This window comes from Saccopteryx leptura, chromosome 2 (assembly GCF_036850995.1).
Source record: "Saccopteryx leptura isolate mSacLep1 chromosome 2, mSacLep1_pri_phased_curated, whole genome shotgun sequence".
Taxonomy (NCBI): Eukaryota; Metazoa; Chordata; class Mammalia; order Chiroptera; family Emballonuridae; genus Saccopteryx; species Saccopteryx leptura.
Window position 1 is genome coordinate 13285531 of NC_089504.1, and position 21962 is coordinate 13307492.

General features: G+C 42.4%; 2 protein-coding genes across 2 annotated transcripts; one reads left to right on the forward strand and one right to left on the reverse strand.

The window, feature by feature from the left end:
• Positions 1 to 835: 835 nt before the first annotated feature.
• Positions 836 to 1807, reverse strand: LOC136391210 (olfactory receptor 1J4-like). The gene has a single exon (XM_066362737.1). It carries the CDS (start codon positions 1805 to 1807, stop codon positions 836 to 838), a length of 972 nt encoding a protein of 323 aa, XP_066218834.1.
• Positions 1808 to 17979: 16172 nt separating this feature from the next.
• On the forward strand, positions 17980 to 19020 carry LOC136392924 (olfactory receptor 1L8-like). The gene has a single exon (XM_066365605.1). It carries the CDS (start codon positions 18010 to 18012, stop codon positions 18952 to 18954), a length of 945 nt encoding a protein of 314 aa, XP_066221702.1. The 5' UTR covers positions 17980 to 18009; the 3' UTR covers positions 18955 to 19020.
• The last annotated feature ends 2942 nt before the right edge of the window (positions 19021 to 21962 follow it).

Below are 21962 nucleotides of genomic sequence, written 5' to 3' on the forward strand. Positions count from 1 at the left end.
ACTAACACCTCACAGGTCAAAGGACATAGAAGAGTATAAAGTGATGGAAAAGAAATACCATATAAACACTAACCACAAGAAAGCTGCATCTTGACTGCTATACTCTGCCTCTATCTCAACCTGTATGTGTATCCAATCTATAGATATACCTATAATGTGTCGACACCAATATCAGAATTAGAGGAGGTGCTGAGGTAGGACCCATTGCTAGAAATATTTCCCAATTATAAACTCAGTGGTTTGCTGTTAAATGCATTTTTATAAAGTCTCTCATATTTTAAAAAGTCTTGCTTTGCAACACATGCTAATTTGCATAGTATAATTATTCTTATAGGGCTGATAGCAGTCGACCAACATGACATACTTGTGTGTGATAAGACATGCACACAGCAGCTTGAAGACAATGAAAGCCAGCGTGAGAGAATCAGTTAAAAAAATAAAATAGTTCAAAATTTAACCAGGGAGATTAAAGACTTGTACTCGGAAAATTATAAAATAGTTCACAGGAGGAGGGCAAATCACACTGATAAGTCAGCATGTCCTTAATAGTATAACATATAAAATATATAAGCAAATTTGACACATCTCAAAGGATGAAAAGACAAAGCAGAATTATAATTATGCAACATGTTTTGTGTTAGATTTTGCATATATATCTAATATAATAGATCATGAACAAGCAAAAAATATTAATTAGGAATAAAGAACATTAATAACCCAGGTAAGATACATGATCTTGTTGACATATTAACAACAGTTTATACATGATAAAGAATGCATATTCTATTAAAGTTATATGGAGATGTCAACCATACAATATTTTAAGAGATACATCTCATTTTCTCTTGACTGCAATAAGAGGATGTAGTGATTGCCACTTAAAGATGTTAACCCTGTTGACACACATTTCCAAGGCCTGTTTGATGTCTCTGTTCCTCAGGCTGTAGATGAAGGGGTTCAGCATGGGGGTAACTACCGTGTACATGACCGAAGCAGTGATGTCCTTGGAATCCCATGAGGAGGAGAAAATGTAAACACTTGCAAGTGTCCCGTAGTATAAGGACACCACAAGAAGATGGGAGCCACAGGTAGAAAAGGCTTTATAGAGTCCCTTAGTGGAGGGGACCCTCAGGATGATGGTCCCTATTTGAACATATGAGCCCAAAACAATACCCAGAGGCAGGAATAAAAGCATTCCTCCCTCGGTGGAGATGACCAGCTCATTGAGGGAGATGTCAGAGCAGCTCAGCTTCAGGAGCGCAGCGAGGTCACAGAAGAAGTGGCTGATGGTGCTGTCGGCACAGAAGGACAGTCGGACCAAGAGGAGGTTGTGCAACAGGGCATGAGCACAGGACAAAATCCAGGAGCCAGCCACCAGCAGCACACACAGCCCCTCCCTCATGATGGTGGTGTAGTGTAGAGGGTGACAGATGGCCACGTACCTGTCATATGCCATCACTGCCAGAAGGAAATTGTCTAGACAACCAAAATGTATGAAAAAACACAACTGAGCAATGCATCCCACATAGGGGATGGATTGTTGCTGAGTCCACATGTTCGTGAGCATCTTCGGGACAGTGACGGATGACAGAGAAATGTCAGAGAAGGCCAAGTGGCTGAGGAAGAAGTACATGGGCGTGTGCAGGCGGGAGTCCAGCCTGATGAGCAGGATGATGAGCAGGTTGCCCAGCACCGTGGTCAGGTACATGCCCAGGAACAGGGTGAAGAACCCGCGCTGCTGCCCTGGCCGCATGGGGAGCCCCAGGAGGAGGAACTCGGACACGCTGCTCTGGTTCTCGGGCCCCATGCTGCTCCCCGTCTGCTGGGGAGGAAGGAGGTTTGGGACTCTCAGCAACCTGGAAAGGATGACCAGGACCATCATGTCTCATACTTTAATTTTCTATAACAACCATGTATTTCTAACTCTGCTCTTATTAATTTCTCAAACCTGTGGATATATATACATATCTTTGCTCTACCCTAGTCTGGTTCAGGAATCATTGCACCCAAAGCAGCCAATAGACTTTATTATGTCAGAAGCAAGTGGGCATTCACCTTTGCAAACACCTTTATTAATTAAACATCGAGACTGTGTCTTGAGGCACTAAGGACTGAGATTCAGCAGTGAACAAGAAAAGCAAGGTCCCAATTCTGTGAGGTTAAATGGTGATGGTCATGGAGGGACAATGTCCACCCCAGGCAGGAGCCACACCACACTGACTCACTGTGGCAGAACTAGAGGATGAGCCCAGCAAACTGCTATCAGTTGTTTGTGCCTTAAAGTAACACGAGACTCCAGTGCTGACTTGGTATTCTTAGATCGTTGTCACACTGCTCCTGTGAACTGCCGGGTCCAATGACCTACAGCTATAAACTCATGGACACTCTAGAAATGTGTGGCTGTTTAAAGCAGGAGTAGTCAAACTTTTTATACCTACCGCCCACTTTTGTATCTCTGTTAGTAGTAAAATTTTCTAACCGTGCACCGGTTCCACAGTCATGGTGATTTATCAAGTAGGAAAGTAACTTTACTTTATAAAATTTATAAAGCAGAGTTACAGCAAGTTAATGCATATAATAATAATTACTTACCAAGTACTTTATGTCGGACTTTTGCTAAGTTTGGCTGAATAAATCTTTATAAAACAACTTACTGTAGTTAAATCTCTTTTTATTTATACTTTGGTTGCTCTGCTACTGCCCACCATGAAAGCTGGAACGCCCACTAGTGGGCAGTAGGGACCATGTTGACTACCATTGGTTTAAAGCCACTCGAGGCCAGAAGAGCTGTGAGACCAGAGTAGTCCGCCATCTACGTTTCATAATAATGCTGACCATCTTGGGGGCCTGAACACTTAGCTGATCACTATGTTAGGGGCTTTATCTGCCTTTGCTAATTAAGTCCAATATCAATCATACATTCTGAGACTAAAAATCTTCATAGCTATACTAAGAATGCATGTTCCTTTCCTAGATATCTGTTAAAAATAGGAACATCAGTGATATAATTCCATATGCATATATAAACTATATGTATTGCCATTTTCTGTAGGTCACAAAATATCAAATACTCTTTAATAGAGTCAATTATACTGTAATAACTTTGTATGGTGACAGATGATTACTAGACATTGTGGTAATACGTATACAAATGTTGAATCACCAGACTGTGTACCCTTGAAACTAATATAATATTGTATGTCGACTCTAATTAATGATAAGTTTAAAGGGAAAACATCAAATGTGGACTACTTCCACAGTGCAGTCTGATGTGCCCGCCTGGTCGGAGCCTGTGGTCCTCCGCCACCCGGGACTCCCGTCCTTGGGGACTTCAGGGTTTTCCTAGACCCCTACCTAGATAGTTCCCTTCATTTATATCCATCTGTGTTCCAGTTGACAAGAGACCCTGACATTCATTATCATTTATCCAGAAATTACATGTTTATTGCTGGCCTGTACTTCTTATGGGGCAGGTATCATTTTCTCCATTTTAGAGACTGAAAACGGAGGCCAATGAGTTAAGTGACCCTCTCAGGTTCGCTACCATTTGGTGACAGTTCCGCACTCTGACTTCACACACTATGACACCTAATGTTTCTGTGCCTGGGACCTTAAGTGAAAGAGTTAAAAATCTCTGAGTGATCCTGTCAGACTCAGGTACGTGAAAATCATAGCAGGTCCACTGCCGACACAGGGAGAATTTTGAGTGTAGGTTATCTCAGCCAATAGTGCCCCAGGAGAGGGCGCTGAAGGAAATATCTGGGTCCTAGGGACAAATTGAAGCACCAAACACACACACACACACACACACACACACACACACACACACACACACACTGCTAATTTGAGAATTTCTGTCGCCTGTGCCCAAGTTTCCATCCTAAAGGAAGGATCACCAATATGTGGTTCAGGTCATATATAAACATTCATATACATACATATAAGTCATAAGCAATACTCAAAGTGAGACATACACAACACATAATGTACCACTCACCCACAAACTCACTCACAATGCATATCAACATTCCTGTTCATGACACATCTGGTAAATACTCAACACATCATATATGCATAATTCAGGCACTGTACACGCGTCATCAATAACACAAAAAATCCCACACAATTCAAAAATCTCAGAAGTAAAACACACCAACAACACATATGCACACCCAGCCACACTCACTACACCATTAGCACACCCGCTCCTGTTACTGAGGCATGCTCCTGCCCCCTCTGACCCACCCCCTGCTGGGGGAGGGCAGTCAGCATGGGGCAGGTCTGCCTATTTGGTCACAGGTGCGGTCATTACACCCTCATCTACACTATGCACATGTCACATACATATGGTAACACACACACTGAGAAAACCAAACAATACACCTGTCTGCTGTCACACACGAGTGTGTCACCCACAAACACAGCTGGCACAGGCAGCAGCACACACTGCGGAGAGACGTGTGAGCCCTCTCTGACCTTGGTCCCAGTGAGGTTGGCGTCTTCTTGTCCAGCAGCCGAGATGACAATCTCACTCCCGATGCCCAGCTGTGCTGCAGGTGTTTACAGTCACAGGCACGGACCAGGAGTCCCTAGTCACACAGCAGGAGGCTGATCAGGGGTCTATATGCACTGAAACAGACCCAGATTAGGTTTAACTGTGGAAAAGAGTCAGTCTGTGAAGCAGATACACTGCACACGCACACACATGAAACTACCCAATGACATGCACACCACATATACAATACACACTTGAGAACACAGAGAGATTCACACATGACACGTCAGCACACAGGCAGACCCATTGCCAAGGACAGAGTCCCAGCCCCTCTGACCTGTGCCGTCACTGCTGAGTCAGACCCTGCCCCTGACTCTCCAGGAGACTCAGTACTCAGACGAGAAGGAGAAACGTGTGTGGTCTCACTGCTTCTACAGATGTTCATGTTTCTTAACCAGCTCCAGGGCGATGAGCAAAAAGATAACTTTTTAATTATCAGTGTGAGGACTGAAACAAAATCCCCAAGCTTCTGGGTCAGGGAGGAGCCACTGCGGGCTAATTGGACTATTTCTTACTGCCCTTTGGGGAGGGAGGTGAGTGTCCAGGAGCCAGAGGGGACTAAAGTCCCAGAGAACAGTGTCACTGAGTCCAGCGATGCCTTTTTTCATGGACATGGTTCCAGCTGGGACAAAGGATATTTTTTCCTTGTTTTCTCTCTTTTTTTTTAATTTATTTTTTAATTTATTAAAAAATACGTGGTTCACCAAACTGTCGGGAGCCGATCAACGACTGCTGGCTGACAAGGTCACAGCAGCAGAAGACCCACAACTGCTGGCTGACAAGGTCACAGCAGGAGAAGACCCACAACTGCTGGCTGACAAGGTCACAGCAGAAGAAGATCAAAAACTGCTGATTGACAAAGTCACAGCAGAGAAGACCAATGGCTGCGGGGTGACAAAGTCACTGCAGTGAAGACCAATGGCTGTGGGGTGACAAAGTCACTGCAGTGAAGACCAATGGCTGCGGGGTGACAAAGTCACCGCAAAAGGAAAGGCACGATACTTCCCCCTTTGATTTTTTTAATTAATCTGGCCTTATATCCCCCCTTTTTCTGGGTGTGTGCTATTATTTGTGGCACAGGGATAATAGTACCGTACTTTCCCTGTAGATTTGTAGTAATTTCTTTGGAAATGAGACAGAAGGTGTAAGTTCCACAGAAAAGCCTGTAAGCCCCTTGAACTGGGCTCATAAACATAAGAGGCTGGCTATGATATCCCTCATAAGGGTTAAGTTTGTAGGAGAATTTCTTATTAATCATGTTAGAAAGAATATAGCTAGAACTTAGCTAGTGTGTGAATATAGTAAATAAATAAAGTTTGACTAGACAATAGAATCTTAGGTAAGGTATTATGGAATGGCCCGTTGCATGACCTGGGATGGGAATGCAGTCAGCAAGAAAAGAATGTTTTGCTAAGAGAATTGTTTTATGACTGAAGGCAGTTGCTGGACTTTCTCAGTGAGACACTCATGAGATTTATAAACTTTCCCAAAAATTCTTTCTTCTGATAATGAGAGGTATGGGGCGGGGGGCATCCATAGAAGCAATAGCAATTAATGTCTTCTGAAATTATGTTGCTACTAAGCTATCTTGCGAGTGCACTCTATATATCTTTAAGTAAAAGTTACTCTTAATGTTATGTCAATTTCTCAATGGGCAAGCCTTTTGTTATCTTGTGAGGAAAGTTAGGACACTGCATAAACTCAAGGCCATTTGCCTGAGCAAGCGGTGGTCATTTGCTAGTCCTTAATGATTTTGTCTGTTAATCTCTCTCTGCCCCTTGACTCACAACAACAGTAAAGTTGAGTTATTAGTTAGTACTAATCCTTTAAAAGCTTTTACCGATGTTATCGCTATTCAAGTTATTTTTTAATTGTACTTTGAATGATTTGCCACCTGATTTGTAGTTTATAGATATAAATTAACTGTTATCTGGAAACATGTAAACATAGTGAAACAGAAGCAATGATTAATACCATGTAATTGTAACTTGGTGTGTGTGTATAAAAAAGGAGCTGTACTAGCATTTGGGAGAGATGCCTGGCAGTAAATGCTAACTAGAGAATAAAGAGAAAGAAAAGAATTCGGCTCTCTCACTCGATTTCGCCAACGCCGTCTCCTCCTGTGGGACCCCTGGATCCCCCCCGGGGCTGGACCCCGGCACCAAACCATACCTGTTTCAAGTGTACAACTCAACATTACCCCATCTACACACATCATGCCCGCCCCAAGCAAAGTCCCTTTGTCCACACTCTGTCCTCCGCCCCCTACCTCCAGCCCCCTTCCCTTGGGCTATGGCCGCCCTGTTGTCTGTATCTATGTGGTTTGTATATGTTTTTGGCTAAGCCAGTCACCTTCTTTGATCCAGTCCTCTCTTCCCCTCCCCTCTGACAGCTGTTTGTCTGTTTCCTGTGTCCATACCCCATTTCTATTTTGTTCCTCAGTTGATGGTCTTCATGAGATTCCATATATAAGTGAGGTCATATGGCATTTGTCTTTCTCTGCCTGGGTCACTGCACTTAACATAAAAATCTCCAGGTCCATCTATGCTGTCACAAAAGAATTCCTTCATTTTTACAGCTAAGTAGTATTCCGCTGTGTAAATGTATCACAGCTTTTTTATCCACTCATCTACTAATGGATATTTGGGTTGCTTCCAAATCTTGGCTATTGTAAATAATGCTACAATGAACATAAGGGTGCATGTATTCTTTTGAATTGGTGTTTGGGCTTTCTTTGGATCTAGTCCCAGAAATGGAATTGCTGGGTCATAAGGCAGTTCCATTTTTAAATTTTTGAGATAACTCTATACTCTTTTCCACAGGGCTGCACCAATCTTCATTCCCATCAACAGTGCACGAGGGTTCCCTTTTCTCCACGCCCTCACCAACACTTGCTGCTTGTTGATTTATTGATGATAACTATTCTGGCAGGTGTGAGGTGATATCTCATTGTAACTTTAATTTGATGATTAGTGACGCTGAGCATTTTTTCACATGTCTATTGGCCATCCGTGTGTCTTCTTTGGAGAAGTATTTATTCAGGTCATTTTCCCATTTCTTAATGGGATAGTTTGGTTTTTTTGTTTGTTTGGTTTTTTGGTGTTGAGGTTTATGAGTTCCTTGTAAATTTTTGATATTGAGCTGCTTGTGAAAGTTATTGCATCCTGGATCCTGCTGTGACATTTTCCGAATCTGTCCACTGGGAGTGTTGACTCTGGGCCTTTTGGGAGGGACTCTGGTGCAGGCCCATGTCAGATACTGCCTGTGCCTGGCCCTTGGCAATCAGTTCGATCCACAATCTGTGGCTGCTTCTGCTGGGCTTAGATTCACATGGGGAAAACCAAAGTGCACACTGAGGCTGGCTTTTATCAGCGCCAGGCCCTGGAAGAAGTCAGCAAATGTCCCTGGGCACCCCTAGATCCACTCTGGCTGCCTCCACCTGCCAGCTGCCTATGCGTCTCAGTGACTGAAGGGGTCTGGCAGAGTTGGGAGCATGTAGCTAGTGGGTTTCCTCTGAGGGGAGAGAAGGTACCGATCAGGCTTTATGGAAGGTGGTAGGTGTGGGCCCTGACCCAGAGCCACACAACTCAGTCTGACCCGGGTTTTGCCCTGACCTCAGCAAGACAGAGCCACTTGGAGTCAGGCAGGTTGGGTCTGTGGGAAGTTGGGTGAGCAGTTTTATCAGATCTCTTGTGAGGGCAAAGCACGGTCAGGTTCAAGAGAAAGTGAGGGAGTAGCCTCTGCCTCACAGCCAGACAGCTGAGTCACTGACACCCCTGAGTCTCTCCGGACCTCTACACCCTGGCCAGGGCAGCTGACTCCTCAGCAGGGCCTAAGCTCTGCAGGGTGGGAAAAGAGGGAGTCCAGAGGGTGGGCTATCACTTTCCCCCAGGCTAATGTCACATGGAGGAGACTGCTCCACCCAAGAAAGATGGAGTCTGTGGTATTGGCGAGTGACTCAGCACTGGGGGCCTGGCGACTGTTCCCTCACCGTGTCTCTCCCCAGAGCACAAACCTCAGACTCTCCTCAGGGGACTGTAGCCCACTCTTGCCTCCCAACTCTGGAGCCCAGGAGGAGTGGCTACAAATGAAATTTTGTGCATTGCCTTCTTAAGAAGGTGCCTGTGTCTCTAGCCATCTCTCCTTGGTGGACAGAAACCATGCTGCTTTTCACAACTGAATGTTATGTGGATGCCTCTTCCAGGCTCTGGTGTTCTGGGCTGGGGATACCCAGCTTGGGGTTTAGACCCCACACTTCTTAGGGGGAACCCTTCTGCTGCTGAGACAACGCTCAGAAACCTCAGCTGCCACCCATAGCAACTGCCAGCCATTCTCATGTCTCTGCCCTTCCTGCCAATCTCAATGTGGCTTCTTCTGTGAACTCTTAGTTCTAAGACTCCTCTTCAGCTTGTCTTCAGTTGGATATTAGGAATGATTGATCTTTCATTTAGTTGTGTTTCCAGTTTGGTCCTAGGAAGAGGTGAGTATAGCTTTTACCTACAGCGCCACCACCTTGATCTCTACTGTCCCGTGTTTGCTCTATTATTACGTAGGTACGCCTATGTCTGAGACTCAGGGTATAGTTCTATGACAGGTGTGCCGCAGCGTATATTACCATAAGGTGGCTGATAGCAATTTTTCTAATTACTGGAGATTTTAACCTTGGTCAATTAAGGTGGTATCTGCTAGCTTTCTCTACTATAAAGTTACAATTTAAAATAGATAGATAGATAGATAGATAGATAGATAGATAGATAGATAGATAGATAGATAGATAGATTTTAGAGAGAGAAGAAGGGAGAGAGAAGAGACAGAAACTTTGATCTGTTTCCTGTATGTGCCCTGACTGGGGATCAAACCGTCCACCTTTGCTTATTGGGATGATGCTTTAACCAACCAAGCTATCAGGCCAGGGCTAAAGTTTACTATTTTTATCTTTGAAATTAATAACTAGAACTTAGGTAGATATCAAGAGGCTATAAAAATATCCTATTTCTCCTTAAAATTTCAATCACTATATGTACCAACATACTTAATCAGGTGATTCTTGCCTGAAACAATTATTAGAATTATAGTGGCCAACGGTGATTTTTCCCATTTCATCAATCATTCTACAAGTACTAGTTTTCTGTAAGAGGGAAGTTTCCTTTCTCTGATATTTTTTTAACTCTTTAATATTTTATTTATTCATTTTTAGAGAGAGAGGAGGGAGAAAGAGAATGAGAGAGAATGAGAGAGAAGGGAGAAGGAGCAGGAAGCATCAACTTTTACATGTGCCTTGACTGGGCAAGCCCAGGGTTTGAAACTCGCAACCTCAGTGTTCCAAGTCGACACTTCATCCACTGCGCCACTGCAGTTTAGGCTCTCTGCTATTTTTAATCAATTTATTTGTGTCATTATGGATTCATAGATTCTCATTTAACCTCTGAGTCATAGTCCATTACAGTTGTTACTCTTTTTGAAGATCAAATTACTCCAGATTGGGCCTGTAAGGCCAGTAGCCGTGGCCACCATTACAGCCACCTGTCCCATGCAGGTGCAGGTCTGATTGGAACAGATGGTAATGAGACAATGGAGCCAAGAACTGGTGGGCCATTAGCCTTAATCCTAGCTTGCACCCGGCGGGCAAGAAATACACCCAGTGGGAAAACACTTCCCTTTCCATTCAGGGCTCCCAAAGCCACTGACTTATCCAAGTTTCCTAGAATCAAAGGTTTCTACCTCACCAGCCTCAATCACTATCCTGAAGAGCTATTTGTGCCTTGTATGTCCCCATCTCCTTCTCTCTGCACAAACTGGCTTCTCCTTCAGCACTCCGCCTTCTTCTCCTCTCCTCCACGTGGCCTTTCTCTGCTCTCCTCTCTAATGCTAATCTTAGGAACCGAGAGAGCAAGCTCCTGGTCTGCCCCACTTTATAGTGCAGAAATCAAAACCTTTAATTCAATATACAAACAAGGAAGTTTCTGATACAAAGTCACTTATCTGAGGCATAATGGGATTCCTCATGAGAGTGCACCACCCCACATCATGCAATCAGTCAAGGGTGTGGGGAAAAGCTTAGTCTTAAAACTAAGCTTTAGGCTATAATGACACTGCCTGCTTACAGCCTGTCCCCCACACCCAATGCCAACTATCAGCAAGCAAACACATATATCATATTTACAAACTTATTTGACCAACAGGGCCATTTAACATTTACGAGTGCAAGGGCACTGGAAATTATAGAACTATTGGTGAAATGAAAAAATATATAGGTAAAAAAGTATTTTCACTCTTTAAGGAAAAACATAGATACTTCAGAGGTAAATGTTATATTGAGGATTCTAATTCGTGGCATCCAGCCTCAGGGTCCGTCCCCTAACCCCTACCTTGTACCATCTTCAACAAAACCCACTGGCATTTTCCCCTGGGCTTCTGAATGTGGCTTCATTCTGACCTCTTTAAAGACCATAATTTCTGGGAGATCACTTGTTTACACAAAAGAGCTACTTATTTCTATTGTTTCAGTGTAATCTGCCCCTTCTATCTCTCAAAGGTATATTTTTTTCATTAACAAAAATCTATCTGAAAAGTGAATTTAAAAAGCAATCCCATTTACAATAGCACCAAAACAATTAACTACTTAGGAATAAATTAACAAAGCAGTGAACAGCTTGTATAATGCAAACTATAAGACATGGAGGAAGAAATCAAAGAAGACACATAAATGGAAATACACTCTGTGCTCATGGATTAGAAGACGTAACATTGTTAAAATGTCCATAGCACCCAAAGTGACCTACAGAGTCAATACTGTTCTCATGAAAACCTCAATGATATTTTTTTACAGAAACAGAAAAAACAATCCTAAAACTTACATGGAACTACAAAGGCCCACAGCAGCCCAAGCAATCCTAAGAAAAAAAAAAATGCTGGAGGTATCATGCTTTCTGATTTCAAACTGTGCTACAAAGCTATAGCAATCAAAACAGTACATTACTGGCATAAAAATAGGCACAGAGAGAGCCCAGAAATTAACCCATGCATACTCAGTTGACTAATATCTGATGAGGGAACCAAGACTACTCAGTGGAGAAAAGATAGTCTCTCCAATAAATGGTGCTGGGAAAACGAGATGTTCACAGGCAAAAGAATGAAACTGGACACTCTCTTATACCACTCATGAAATTTAACTTGAAGCGAATTAAAGGCTTCCATAAAACCCAAAACCATAAAACTTCTATAAGAAAATACAGAAAAAAAACTTCTTGACATTGGTCTTGGCAGTGATTTTATGGATATTACACCCAAAATATGAGCAACAAAAGCAAAACAACAAACAGCAAGTGGGACTGCATAAAACTAAAAAGTTTCTGCTGCATAGCAAGCTATTGATCAGCACAATGTAAAGCCAACCTACCGAATGGAAGAAAGTATCTGCAAACCACATATTTGATGATGGGTTCATATCCAAACATATCTTGACACCAACCCTCACTTCCAAAAAACCCAATTAAAAAACAGGCAGAGGACCTGAACATACATTTTTTCAAAAGAAGATATTCAAATGGCTAATAGGCACATGAACAGATGCTCAACATCACTAATCATCAAGAAATTGCAATTGAAACCACTTCAGCCATAAGAAAAGATGAAACGCTGCCATTTGCCACAACATAGATGGATCTTGAGAATATTACGCTAAGTGAAATAAGTCAGCCAGAAAAAGCTAAGAACTATCAATATATGATTTCACTCACAGATGTGATATAAAACTGAGCTTCTATGAGAAAGTAGTTTGGTGGTTACCAGAGGAAGAGAATGGGGGATAACAGGGGAGTAAAGGGGACCAAACACACAGTGATGGAAGGTGGTTTGACTTTGAGTGATGAGCACACGATGCAATGTACATATCTTATACTATGGAGACGTACACCTATATGATCCTATTTCCCAATGTCACCCCATTAAATTTAATAATAAAATTTAATTTTAAAAAAGGCAATACTATAAAAAAAAAAACCACCACGAGATATCACCGCATGCCTATTAGAATGGCTAGCATCAAAAGGACAAAAAACAACAAGTGCTGTTGAGGATGTGGAAAAATGGAACCCTGTGCGCTCTTGGTGGGAATGTAAATTAGTACCTCTGTTTTAAAAAACAGTATGGGAGTTCCTCAAAAATTTAAAAATAGAACTACCATATGACCCAGCAATCCTTCTTCTCGGTATTTATCCAAAGGATGTAAAATCACTATCCTGAAGAGCTATTTGTGCCTTGTATGTTCACTGCACCTTTATTTACAGAGCCAAGACATGGAAACAACCTAAGTGTTCATCAGAAGGTGAACGAGCATATACATAGATCTATCGATCGTCTATTTATTTCAGTCATTTAAAAAGTAGGAAATTCTGTTATTTGCAACAACATAGATGGATTAAGGGCATCATGACAAGTGAAATCAGTCAGACAGAGAAGACAAATGCTACATAATCCCATTTATATGTGGAATCTAAAACAAAAACCCAGAATTCATAGAAACAGAGTTGATTGGTAGCTTCTAGAAATAAGGGGGACAAGGGGGATGGGAGAGCTGGCTGCAGGTGGTCAAAGAGCACAAACTTACAGGTACAAAATGAATAAGTTCTTATTGTAATTTACAGCATCGTGACTACAGTTAACTATAGCACTGTATTGTATGTCTGAAAGTTGCTAAGAGCGTAGATTTTGTAACATGCTGTAGATGTTGTAACATGTAAGGGGATAGATGAGTGAACAAACACTATTGTGGTAACCATTTTGCCATCAAATCATTGCACTGCACACCTTAAACTACGCAATGTTATTTGCCAATTCTATCTCAGTAAATTTGGAAATAAAGAAGCATTTGTTGAATGAATGAATGAATGAATGGGAAAGCAGCGAGGCCACATGAATAGGAAGTGAAGGAAGCAGGACTCAGATCCAGGGCTTTCTGGCTCTGTAGTACTTACTCCTCACGTGTAGACTAACATTTAAAAGTTGAATTTAAGGCTAAGGAAATGGACGTGCATATACTGTGTGAGACGGTGGTGGTTTACACTCAGGGCACTCAGTAGAAGAGTGTTGCATTTCCTACAAGATTGTTGTGCGTGATGTCCACCAGAATACACAATATTCTCTGTACAAAATTCAAAGGGAATCTTCTTTCTGGTTTCAGTGCCAGGAATCGTTGTTATTCTCATTTTTCAGATGAAGAAACTGAGGTTCGTAGAGGTTAAGTAGCTTGGTGAATGCAAGAGGGTGGCAAGGCCAGCATTCTATATAATAACTATCTCCTTTCCTCACCTCTCACCCTCAAAACACTGCTCTGAGCCTAAACTCTGAAGACACATTGTTTTTCCAAAGCCCCTTTGCTAAATATGGCCATTGCCTTTGCCTGCCCTGTGCTTCAAACATACCTAAACTAGCCTAATCCTAATGAGAAAAAAAAATGAAAAAATGTCTAGTCCACGTGCCTCCCCAGACCCTGGGACACACATACACACCATTGATCTACCCTCACTGAATCCCCTCGACACTGCAACCTTCCTGTATGGACTTCTGACCTGCCTGATTCTAGAATACACTTCGGTCCTCATTAGAATCTGCAGACATAAAAATATTTATTCATCCACATAAACATCCATCCTCCCTTGATAATCAACCCATAGTTGGGGAAACTGAAGCATGCCCTTGAGATGTTAAGAGAATAAGAAGCTCTGAGATTAGTCCCAACATCTAAACAGGAGGCCTCAGAGGTCCCTTTACCCCTTTGAGGAGGGTTCTACTAACTGTGATTCCCTCTCTGCCTTTCTGCCTCAAGAGATCACAGGACAAACTCCCCTGAGAGGTCATCGCAGCACAACTCCCTCCCCTAACAAGAGCCCCAGAGGCCATCAGAGTGGAGCTCAAACTCAGGAGAAGCTGGCTGGGCTCCCACAACCAGGGGTCCTTGTCACTTTAACCAGGGCATCTCTGCCCTCTGAGCTGTGGGGCTGAGGAAAGCAGCAGGTGTGTGTTGGGGGCCAGACGTTAAGAAAGAAACAGGGGTTTGAGGCCGGAGAAGGGGCTGTGTTCTCCTTTGAGTCATGGGGCAGTTCCTCCCTCCTTTCCCGTCCCTCTCCTTCTTCATCAGCTCAGGACATCATGGGAGAAACGCCAGGGAGCTGAGCTCCGACTGAGCAGCCGGCTTGGAGCTGACTAGCAGATGTGGTGCAGATCAGCTCCTGGAAAAAGTGGGAATGAGAGAAGCATCTGGCTGTGAAGGTGAGCTTCGGGAAGCTGGCTACTCAGGTTGGTACTTATTCTCTCCTCCCTGAGAGTTTCAGGTATTTCTTGGAATAAGAAGTCATAGGGTGCAATGAAAACTTCCATCTGGCTTTCGGTTTTAAATCCAACAGTTTGACCTCTAGGAAACCTACACCGTATCTTTTGGTGGAAGCCAATCCCCGTGAATAGGGAAAAAAACTATTGCATGCTCAGTCTCATCCACTCACCTTGTGCCTTTAGAACTGTTCTTCCTGATTCTCAGATAAAAACCTTCTTCCTTTTTTTCTAATCATCAACATGGGTGATCCTCATGTCTATAATCGGGACCACCCAACTTCATTAATTAACCCAAATCTCCACTAATTTGTTGTATTCTGCATTCCCCAGACAGCCCTTTCACGAAGGACCCGTTTTTGAGTTGACCCATGTTTGACAAACTGCTTTGCACACATGGACTCTCACTTGGTATTCATAAAACGTCAGGCATCAGCTTATGGACACGTGATGGGGCACAAATGAAGCCCCCGTTTTTGTCTCCAGTCCGGGGCACAGTCCCATGCCTTACCACAGTGCCACTCATGAGACACAGCCCAGCCATGCGTGGCCAGTTTTTTCCACCTCACTTTGGCCAGTTAACCATGGATATTCAAAATTTCACATCCCACCATCGGCACAACACAGAAACGTGGGTCATCCCTCTTACAGTTGCAAGGATAGAGTCCGAACATGAGACTCAGAAGCTTATCTGTTAAGGGGAATAGAAGTGTAGTTCATGACGAAATGATCACGGTGAGGAAAACAACAGAAACACAAAAACATAAAGAGGTGGAGCATCAGGATTCAGAGCATGAGCTTCCGAGTGAGTCAGCTTGGGGCTCAGAACCTGACTGCTACTCACTCCCTTTCAGGCCCTGAGCAAAACTACTCCGCCATAAGCCTCGGTCTCCGGGGAACAGCACACATCTCGGGATCCCCTCACCATGGCATTCAGAGACATGCTTCTATCAGCTTGCTTACATGTAATAAATGTTCAATAAATATTGGTTATTATTCTTAATTTTAATTACTGGTTCCCTATATCATTCAATGCATAAACAAATATTCCTTCTATAAAATCTTGCAAAATCATGACATTAGTCTGAGGACTTGGCAGCGAGAGATAGGATATTTCAAGCAGGTGATCTGATTGATTTTGAGAACGTCCAGGATTAGCAGAGAAGGAAGGTGACAGGGGGACTGATGACGATCAACAGCTTCTCCTGGCTGTTTCCAGCGCCCTTGTCTCTCTCTCAGTGCTTTAAACGCATCATCTCTCTACCCCCGCCCCGGGACTGTGGAGGGCTGTGTCCAGGGACACACGGGAGGGAACTGAGGTCGAAGGGTTCTCAGTAACTTACAGCTGAAATGGAAGCCTTGGTGCTTGTTGGTTTGTTTTCCTCTCCCAGCAACTTTCAGATATGCGATCCAGTTTTATTAACGACAGCACCATGCTGTACATTCAATCATTTCACTGTTATAATGAAATTACAGCATTTAACTGTTATATGAGTCACTATATTAGTATGTCAGTGTTAAATAAATTAATGTGTTAATATATAAATTATTATATAGTATAAGATGTTTTTAAATGCTTAAAAATTTCAGTGTAATAAGCCTGTGTAAAGTGTGAATAAAGAAATTGTTTTAAACACTTTGGTGATAAAAGTATATCCTCTGTAGAGATACGCATGGTAACAAAGAACATATAAATAACAAATATCTCAAAATAGAAAATCTGATGTAGCCTGTCCATTCACAAAGCGTGGATGAATATGCTGACTCTAATTTTTTTTTTTTTTTTTTTTTTGAGAGGAAGGGAGGCAAAGAGACAGACCCTTGCATGTGCCTCAACAGGGATCCACCCAGCAAGCCCACTAGGAGGTGATGCTCTGCCCATCAGGGTGTTCATTGTTCTGTCGCTCAGGAACTGAGCTCTTTTTAGTACCAGAGGCAGAGGCCATGGAGCCATCCTCAGAGCCTGAGGCCAACTTGCTCCAATCAAGCCATGGCTGTAGGAGGGAAAGAAAGAGGTGGGGGGACAGGTGGAGAAGCAGATGGGCACTTCTGTGTGCCCTGACTGGGAATCGAACCCAGGACATCCACATGCTGGGCCAACGCTCCACCATTCAATAGCCAACTGACCAGAGCTGAGAAACTGATTCAAAATGCTTTGCTGACACCAGATATCTTATTGCAGAGGATTTTGTGGTAGCAAGAAATGGAGGCCATTTGATGTCCATCCAGGTAGCTGGATATGATTAGAAAAAAATATATATTTTTTTTAAATTAATAGGTTTCTCAGATATTTTAAATACATATATGAAAGATGAGTTTTAAAAACATAAATTGAATACTCAGTAATTGATGCCCACCCTGTACAATTGTGATTTAGGACAGGGATTAAAGGAAAATCAAGTCACAAAAAAGAGCAGACTTGCAAACTGCAAACTGATAGTGATAGAATGCCATGAGCTCAGGAGAAGGAACCTCTCACTCTGTCCCCTGAGGAGGAAAAAAAACCCACAGTTTGTTGAATTGGGCTCAACATCGCTCTTAGATTTGCCCTGTAGTTTATTTTGGCAAAGGTGAACTGTAGAATGACGCAGCTGAATTTGTTTTAATAGGGACTGAGTGTCCTGTGACATTTCTATCTAAAACATTTCCACCCACACTCCCCATCCATCTCCATTCCTTTATGTACTGCTTTATTTTCTTCACAGATTTTATCCCTACTTTGTATTGTAGTGTATATTTTGTTTGTTGATGATCTATCTCCCCAATTAGAACATAAGCTACACAAAGGCAAGGATTTATTTTAATTGCTATGTTCCCATCAGGAAAACACTCCTTTTCAAAGAATAGGAAGTAATGAACTTGAATCAGAGAGGTCCATCTCTGATGGTTTTTAAAGGTATACTCTTACTCTGTCCCTCCAGCTTTCAGTATAAGTACCTTGTGATGCCCATGAATTTGGAAAAGGAGGACAACATCAAGGACTCTGAGGTTGACAAGCTTTCTGTGCCCAGCAGCTAATTGTGATTAAACAGAGGAAGCAAAAACTGTGCTGGGTTCTCATGACTTTGGTTATGAAATTCGAGCATGTTAAATAAAAAAGCCTTTTGTGTATAACTAGACCCAAGTCAATGGAAAGAATCAACCAAACCAGCAGTGTCTCTGAGTTCATCCTCCTGGGACTGTCTTCCCGGCCTGAGTACCAGAAGCCACTCTTTACTTTATTCCTCATGATATACTTCGTCACTATAATAGGGAACCTACTCATCATTTTGGCCATCCACTCGGACCCCCAACTCCAGACCCCCATGTATTTCTTCTTGAGTTTCCTATCTTTCACTGACATTGGCTTCACAACAACCATCGTCCCCAGGATGTTAGTTAACTTCCTGTCAGGGAAGACCATTTCCTATGCAGGCTGCCTGACCCAGATGTATTTTATTTATGCTTTGGGCAACACTGACAGCTTCCTCCTAGCAGTCATGGCCTTTGACCGCTACGTGGCCATCTGTGACCCCTTCCACTATGTCACCATCGTGAGCCATCACCGCTGTGTCCTGCTGGTGGCCTTTTCCTGCTTACTTACTCACCTCCACTCTCTCCTACACACACTTCTGCTGAACCACTTGACCTTCTGTGACTCCAACGTTATCCATCACTTTCTTTGTGACCTGAGCCCTCTGATGAAGTTGTCCTGCTCCTCCACATTTGTCAATGAACTTGTGTTAATGACCGAAGGACCTATTGTTTTGGTGACCCCCTTTCTATTCATTATGTTCTCTTATGTACGAATCCTCGTCACAGTTCTCAAAATCCCCTCAGCTGCTGGGAAACGCAAGGCTTTCTCCACGTGTGGTTCTCACCTCACCGTGGTGACACTCTTCTACGGGAGCATCTTCTATGTCTATTTACAGCCCCTCTCCACCTACACCGCCCGGGACTACATGGCAACCATTGTCTACACGGTACTGACCTCCATGCTGAACCCCTTCATCTACAGCCTGAGGAACAGAGACCTGAAACAGGGCCTGCGGAGGCTGCTGGGCAAGAGGACAGCCCAGGCAGCACCCTCTTGACAACCCACTGGGTCTTGGTGGACAGTCACACTGTTTGTTGGAGGCGAGCATCTTTGACCCGGGTGAGAGAAGGGTACTGTGGGCACTACCTCCCTGACGGCAGCCCCACCAGTCGTTCCTGCCTCTGCTTAAATCACAATATCCTTCCTCCCTCACGATCCCTCCACGAAGACTCATCACTTTCTCTTCTTTCCAAACACTGTTTTAATTCTTTTCTCAAAAACATTCCCTGAAGGAATTTCTATCCTTTTATTATGATGGCCTCCAAAACACATTTCAGTACGTTGCTGAAAACAATTACTTAGTTTATAGCAGTTGAATGCCTTTGCAAATACTTAAAGAGGAAACAGATGGAGAGCGGGAAGACAAGGAGGAGGAGGAAGATTACATTTTAACTCATTTTGTCACTTTGAGGATTTTTATAATTCCTTATTGTATCTTTCTAAAAACTTTTGTCTTTCTATCCAGGGAACCTCTCACGCTGCCCTTCCTCTGTCAGTCCTTACTTTATTGCATTGCTATGGCTTTATTTCTTTTAAATTTCCTATTATTCTGTTTTTGCCACTCAATTAAAAAATACCAATAGCCAGGAAGAGCAAGAACCAAGAGTGCTAACATGAAAATTGTCCATTTCACAGTGGGGAGTTTGGAACTGTCTTTACTCCATCTATCCCTAAAGCTGCATGTTTAAAAATATGTGATTTAATACTTGATTCTAGAAACTCCCACCCTTAGAAATCTAACTACAGAAATATTATCATTACTGTATATTGAATACATACACACACACACACACACACACACACACACACATCATCATCATCATCATCATCATCCCAGTTTATGACAGGTAAAAATTGACAGCAATCTAAAATCTATCAATGAGAAATCAAAAAATTAATTTTGATTAATTACACAGAATATAATAATACGAAGCAAGTTCAAAGACTCTCTATTACTTCCTTGAAAAGGTATTAAGTAGAAAAACCAAGATGTGGAACAAAGTATAAAAGTACAAATCTATTATGTTTTTAAAATATATATATGAATATCTATGTGTGTATAGATATTGGAGAAAGAACGCGTGTGGGGTTAGGAGACAGAGAGGGAGAGAATTTCCACTCCTTCTACACATTTGTAACATCTGAATTTGTTTCAATAACATTCATAGCTCATGGAATTGAAGACTTCTAATGAATTAGAGACCAATGCAATGGGGGAAGACGTTTTTTTGTAAGGTGGTGCTGAACAGAGACTGTCTAGGTGCTTGCTTAGCTGAGAGATATCATTTTTTGGTTCTTTCACTTGAATGATAATTTGATGGGATACGGCGTTCTAGTCAATAAAACTTTTAGAACTTTAAAGACGTCTCTGCGTTGCCCGGCGGCACCAGGTGTTTTCAGTGAGAAACAAGAGGTCATGCTGCGTTCCTTTGTGTTCTCACCTGACACTGCAGTCTTAGGTGCCCTATGCCAAGCCTGGCCACGCTGCCACCGCCTAGGCTCCGGGAGAGCCGACTCGAATTCTGCCCCCTCTACTCCACGCTTGCGCACAGGACCCTGATCATCGTCCTTGGAACATGACAAGCCAATTCTAAAACTTAAATGAAAATGACTTACAACAGCCTAGATGATCTTGAAATAAAATCCCAGATTTGGAGGACGCACCTTACCAAATTTCAAGGCTTAACTACAAAGCTAAAGTAATTAAGACAGTGTGGCATTAGTGTAAAAATACATAAACAGAGCAATGTCATAGAACAAAGAACCCAGAAATAAATCCTTATTTATATAATCACTTGATTTTTTTTTTTTTTTTGGCAAAAGTGTCAATGCAGTTTAATGGGGAAAGGAAGGTCGATTCCGGAGCAACTGGATGTGTACATAGAAAACAAACCTTGACCTTACCTCCACACTACATGCAAAAATTAATTCAAAGTGGCTCATACACCTAAGTGTGAAAGGTAAAAATGTAAAAATTCTTGAAGAAAACAGAAAAAGTTACATATATGTGTGTGTGTGTGTAATTTCTCAGTCAGAAAACAAAAAGGACTAACCACATATAAAAAAATTATTTTAAAAAAATAATTAGCTATCACTAGTGTGGGGGAGGAAGTCACTTTTCTCTTCTAGGTTCTTTCTGCTGCTCTAGTAATTAAATCAGCATGAGACAGATTAACAAGAGAAAACGGCCGAATTCAATGACATGCATATTACGAGAACATCACATACATGAGAGAGTCAGAGAGCTGACACACAGGAGAGGTTTAGTGACCGAAAGGGAAAATGAAGCAGACGCAACATTCTGAGCTGAGGATGAAATACACCACGTTGGGGCTTCAGAGGGGAAGAAGGTCATTCATAGGACAATAAAAAGAGGAGAAGTTCAGTAATTAAAAGCCACCCTTCCTTAGAGATAGAGCATTAGAAAAAAAAAAAGGACTAACCACAAAAGAAAAATTATTCAATTGGATTTCATAAAAACTTAAAACTTCTGCTCATGAAAAGACTCCTTAAGAAAGTGAAGAGAGAAAAATATTCAGAGTACGTATATCTGCTAAAGGACATATTCAGAATACATATAAAGAGCTCCCGCAAATCAATAAGCAAAAGCATACAACTCGATTTTTTTAAGTGGACAAAAAACTTGAACAGAGATTTTACAAAGCAGATATTCAAATGGCCAATGTCACGTGTGAAAAAGTACTCAACATCATTACTCATCAGAGAAATGTGAAGGAAAGTCACAATGAGGTAGCACCAGACCCCCAAGAGCAGGGCTACAATTTTTTTTTTATTTATTCATTTTAGAGAGGAGAGGGAGAGAGAGAGAGAGAGAAAGAGAGAGAGAGAGGAGAGACAGAGAGAGAGAAGGGGGGGAGGAGCTGGAAGCATCAACTCCCATATGTGCCTTGACCAGGCAAGCCCAGGGTTTCAAACCGGTGACCTCAGCATTTCCAGGTCGATGCTTTATCCACTGCGCCACCACAGGTCAGGCAAGGCTGCAAT